Source organism: Prosopis cineraria, unplaced genomic scaffold, assembly GCF_029017545.1.
Source record: "Prosopis cineraria cultivar Desert tree isolate PC_DT_omini unplaced genomic scaffold, ASM2901754v1 PC7, whole genome shotgun sequence".
Taxonomy (NCBI): Eukaryota; Viridiplantae; Streptophyta; class Magnoliopsida; order Fabales; family Fabaceae; genus Prosopis; species Prosopis cineraria.
The window spans coordinates 38,927,280-38,932,688 of record NW_026555338.1 but is presented as its reverse complement, the minus strand read 5'-3'; the positions used below and the strand labels follow the sequence as shown (position 1 = coordinate 38,932,688).

At 36.0% G+C, this 5,409-nt stretch overlaps 1 protein-coding gene across 1 annotated transcript; it reads right to left on the bottom strand.

Annotated features, from left to right (window-relative positions):
• Positions 1-98: 98 nt before the first annotated feature.
• LOC129315937 (calreticulin-3-like) lies at positions 99-5,130 on the bottom strand. The gene is made up of 10 exons (XM_054960110.1): positions 4,932-5,130; positions 4,253-4,360; positions 3,833-4,025; positions 2,518-2,776; positions 2,254-2,310; positions 1,468-1,515; positions 1,246-1,332; positions 1,103-1,160; positions 402-469; positions 99-175 (listed from the first exon to the last, which is right to left on the bottom strand). The coding sequence occupies exons 1-10, from the start codon at positions 5,038-5,040 to the stop codon at positions 143-145; spliced, it is 1,020 nt and encodes a 339-aa protein (XP_054816085.1). The 5' UTR covers positions 5,041-5,130; the 3' UTR covers positions 99-142.
• Positions 5,131-5,409: the final 279 nt, after the last annotated feature.

Sequence of the window (5,409 nt, the reverse complement as noted above, 5' to 3'; positions counted from 1 at the left end):
TAATTGTACACATATTAAGAATACTAAAACCACACATCTCTAAAATAGTAACAAATACAAACTCCGAAAGAAAAGGCTTACCTCTCTATTGTTAGCCATAAAATTTCCACAACCTGTCTAGCATACTGCGGGTCATCACAGATTAAGATATTGTCGAAGCTGAACCAGCTTTAACCTGAAAATTCAAATTATCAACATTATCAGGCTTCGAATAGACAAAACATAGCTAACTATTCAAGTTTTACTTCAGGTTCTGACCATTTGTGAGACAATGGTTTACTGCTATTATGCGCAACTTGAGAATCTGATCTACATTCGACTATTTTTTCTTTGCATTTGGGAGACAAAAAAGAAAGACATTACACATTTGGGAGACAAAAAAGGAAAGACATTACACCAACCTGCCACACTTCAATGCCCACATACTTGATTGGTTTCAACACATAAAGATCAGGATCATCCTCAAATTCTGCAGTAAAAGGGAAACCGAAGCTAGATTCATAAATTGGAGCTGTAGCTCAGGATGATTGATGAATTGGGAAGACAAAAGACGATGGCAAAACTAAATGCTGCCAATAAGTTTTTGGCATTTCTCGAAGATTCACATAGTTCACAGTTCACACATATAAACTAGACTTCACTAGAAGTTGAGCATCAGAATTATATATAAGATTACCTATAGTCTAGTAAATGTAAAGGAAGTCACAGGAGTGTCACCACCAAAAATATCTGATTTGCTTGTAAGATCAAATTATGATCTAAATTATCTGGCTACCATAAAAAATTAGTAAAACTACAAAGGAACCATTTTATAAACTAACTTCATGTCTAATCCGACTCCCCTAATCCCACAGCATTTGGAAAGACTTCTTAACTATAATATATTTGAGTCAATGAATATAGTTAACACGTGGTAAATTGGCTACTTTGTGCATGTTTAAATTACTATATAATGCCTCAGATGCATAAGAGCTTAGCCACTTTTCTTTATTACCCATTTCTTAGCCACTTTTCTTTATTACCCATTTAATTCTTTAATGCTTAGTTAGGCTAATGTCAATTTTCTCTACTTTCAGTTTAACTGATATCACCCCAAGTCTACCTGGGTTATCAATCCATGGAATCTTCCACTTTCCCTTGTAGTTGGGGTTCTTGATTTTCTGCGCCACACAAATTTTAAAAGAAAAATTAGAAATCATGTTCCAAGAGGATGCATAAAAGTTTAACATGAGAAGCTTAAAGTACCTTGCGTTTCCAAGGTCCTTTGTATGCGGGATTAGGAATTTTGGTGGGCTTCCATATTCCATCGTCTTCCTCATCCCAATCAACTGGCTACTCAAAGAAAAATCAAAACCAGAAATAAAAGCAAATATCATTCATAAGGCCTCCAATATAATATTGCTATTGCTGCTAATATGATCCTACTATAATCAACTTTTTTAAATTGTGTATGAGCATGAAATAAACCTTCTTGGCTTTTGGATCAGGAATTTCAGCTGGAATGGAATCATATCCCTGTGATAGTAAAAAAACACACAAACAAGAAATAAAGCAATGGCAGAAAGCTAGACAAATAAAAGTACTTAATTTGCAATCTTTCTACCCCTATTTGGGTCATATTGCTTTGTTTGGTTGAATTGATATCTTGCATCAAAATTTGATTAGTTCTTAGAACACACTCCCTTATCTCATTCAAAGTAAACTTGTTATTAAGGCGATAATCAAACATCTTTAGCTTACTTGGAATAACTGTGTGCACTTGATTTGACCATATTGATACAAGATTTCAGTGCCAAACAAGTCTCTCCACCCCTCCAATAAGGGATTCTCATCCCTTGTTATACAGCTCTATGGGCCATTAGCCTTGACTCAATGGTTGAGGCCCATCTTGCTACGGCTACAAATGTTGTTCTTTGGTGTGCTTGGCAAGAAAGGAAAGCTAATATATTAAAATGTCCTTCCCAGTTATTAGATTTGTTGGTAAAATAGGATCGTATTTAAGGCCTTATATTGATAATCTTGTTTGTTTCAACTTCGCCTTCTTACATATCTCTCTTAAGGAGGATAACTTCCCCATCACTTTAATGATCCTTTCTTGCCCATGATAGTTATTTCTCAGAATTCAGGAAAACAAATGTAGAACGCAACAAGAAAATTCATATTATAATAGGTGCTAAATGGAATTAAGGTCTCTCCTGTAAATGCATGCACCAGCAATGATGCAGGTGATATGATAATCAAGATGAAAATTACCTTTGGTTTGACATCATTAGGGTCTTCGATGTACTCTCTATCATCCCAATCAGATGGCTACAAAAATGAAAACAAATATTTTTACATGACAGACAGATTGAAAGATAAGATGCATAAAGAGATTCAAACATCTGCAATCAATTAAACAAAAATATCCAAACTTGAGCTAAATTTTCAATGTTTTTTGAATGCATCTGACATACATTCGGTTAGTTTGCCACCCTTGCACTGCACCAAAACCTATTAATCACCCAGAGGTTGTACCTTTTTTGCATTTACATCCTTGATTTTACGTGGAGGAAGGATGTCCCAATCTACGTATATGCTTCCAGAATCTCTTTCTCGATTGTCAACCAGGATACTATAAGAAGCATCAGGCCTCAGAATAAATGTATAGAAATGAGTCAATTTGTCTGTTTCACACTGAAGATCCTTCTTAATAGGGTAATTCTGCCCCTGGTACGAAACTATAACATGGAGCTTCTTAGTCTGTGAGCCACATATATCTGGTCCAAACATAAAACTGCATAAAGCAAGGGCAATCAGCTGACTTAGCACCTCATATAATACAGTACAGTAAGGAGTATGAGATTAACAAGAACATCAGCAAAGGGCAGCAAAATTCAGGTCGGTGTTCAAACATTAAATAACTTGAGTTCCACTTCTACAGGTAAGCATGCAATGCATACATCTTTAAATGCATTAAAAGTAGCCAGCTATAACTATACAGTCACTTCTACAGTCATGAGATTAATATCTCTTTATTCCAGTTTGTCTTTGATGCTACTGGCCCTTCCAAACTTATTCTAACAGGGATAAAATAGATGGGAAATGCACCAGAAAAGCCCATTAAGGATAAAACAGACAAAAGGGGAAATGTAACTACTGTGGCTTTTTGCGGAGAGAGGAGTAATGAATTGTAGGGGGGGGGTATAGGGGTAGTCACCTAGTTGGCCCAGCTGCCCAAGGAGGGAAGTAGAAAAAGTATACATTGTATGTGTGGAGAGACTAGGCTCTCAAGTGCAAGCTACCATTGCCATGTTTTCTTCATTTGTTTAATTTCCTAAGTTAAGAGCTGTAATGCTGCTTATGCTAAGTATGCACTGTGGCATAAGATACTTTAATTCCATTTTTACATTTGGCTTCCAACAATCTTCCAAAATAATGACAAAATCTGCTATACACGCATAGTTTGTGCATTCTAAACTAAGTCTAAAATCACATCGTCATTACCCTGGTAAACAAGTACAATATTGGTATATACACAGGTGGACATTACTACTATAAGAAATAAAAATAAAAATATAGCAGGGTACCATAACTGTTTATCTCCTGAGCCTTCCTACCAGCCATATTAAAAGAAATAAATAAACGAGAGGACAGGGGGTACGACAGGGAGGGGTGGGGGGAATGTAAAAGAAACAGGATGTGCATAGTTCAATCAATGTGATTGTCAACAACAATGAAATATTGAGCTAACTTACGCATATCCTTCAAAATCAATTTTGTTACAGATTGAAGAATTTCAAGTTGTAAACTAAGAACCAATAAAAAGACGTGACATAAGAAAACGGCAGACCTATAAGGAGCATCACCACCAAATTTCTTCTGATTGACATAACCAGAAAGAAGTTTCAAGTAACCACCACCACATTCAATGTCCTGCTCAAATTTAATAGAATACTGGACCACTAGAGTTCTGTTCTTGTTGCTGAACTCTGGTATCTTTGCGGATATTGCAAAATGCTTGGCATCACTAAATGTCTGGATACCTGCAAGCATTACAGGATGAATAAGATCAACCATAAATAACAATCAGGGGAAGACCAATATACAAGGTTACATGTGCAAAGAACTTATTAAGAACGTAAATCTTTTTCCTTGTTCCTTTTCCATGCACCAAAACGTCCAGAATTTGAAACTCCAATGCTACATTGCATTAATCCGTATAATTTTATGCAGTTGAGTAAGAACTTTATAGATGACAATGGATTGATACCTTTATCATCGGGATCTCCAGACCACTTTCCTGCCGTATGCTTGAAGGTGCCTGCCTTTCCTTCACTCCTCTTCCAGTCGGATAAAACCCAACGGCCCTCCCAGCCACCTTTTTTTTTTTTTGAGAGTGAAAATAACCAGTTAGAAAAGAAGCGTCCTTTGTTGAATCAAGAAAACCAACTGAGGATAGCAAACATAACAGATAGATGTAGAGAGAATGCAAGATCATTGATAGTTGCTACAAACTAAAGCCACTGAGCAGGGAATTTAGTTTTATTGATATTTTGTTGTCAAACACAAAAACAGATACAACAGCATCCGATTGACAATACTGAGAGCAGAATGAAAAATGAAAGGCACAAAGTCGAGCACAAGTGAACACAAACAGGTACAGAATGTAATCGGAGAACTTCCAGCTACGGCTGATAAGGTCATATTCATCGAAACACCAGATTCAGGATTCTAAATTCGCATGGATCAGTTAGACAGCTAAACTATGGCTAAATAAAAGATGCAATATAAAGGCTAAATTTTCGATGAGTAAATCAGACGACCAAGTAACAACCAAAAAAGACGGGTTTGGACAGATATGAACTGGGATCTACTATTCAGATGGTTTACATTTTGTACGCAAACAAAGAGCCAGAGAGAAGCTAGTCAAAGGGAGTTTGGACGATCACCTTGGAATGTCTCCTCAAAAAATATCTCAGAGTAGGCAGAATCAAAGAGGAAGGAAGAGTGCAAAGCTAAAAGTAAAAGAAAGGGGAGCCCAGGCTTAAGATTAGACATCTCATTTCTTTGATTCTTTCCTTCTTCAATCTTCAGGAAGCAGCGGCAGAAGACAGTGCACGGAAAAGTTGCTTTAAATAGGACGTTTCATTGGAAAATTAAAATGTCAAAAGAGAAACATATTTATTCAATAAATAGCACTTTCTAGAACATCGGGTTACGGACGAATGGCACCAGACCACAAATAAGATCAGTAGGGTTAGCACACTTAATCAGGGAATTGGCTTCCCAACAATTTCTTTTTTTTTTTTTTCCTCTTCACGTGCTATCTTAACTTTTGATAAAATTTTGAATAGTTAAAATATAATAGTATTTTATAAAATTATTATTAAAATGTGAAGTTATAAATTTAAATTGTAACTTAACGTG

Coding starts and splice junctions, on each gene's coding strand:
- LOC129315937 (XM_054960110.1), bottom strand. CDS start 5,040: ATGTCTAATCTTAAGCCTGGGCTCCCCTTTCTTTTACTTTTAGCTTTG. Junction 4,026..4,252: donor TGGAGATCCCGATGATAAAG/GTATCAATCCAT, acceptor TAATGCTTGCAG/GTATCCAGACATTTAGTGAT. Junction 2,311..2,517: donor AGGATGTAAATGCAAAAAAG/GTACAACCTCTG, acceptor TCATTTTTGTAG/CCATCTGATTGGGATGATAG.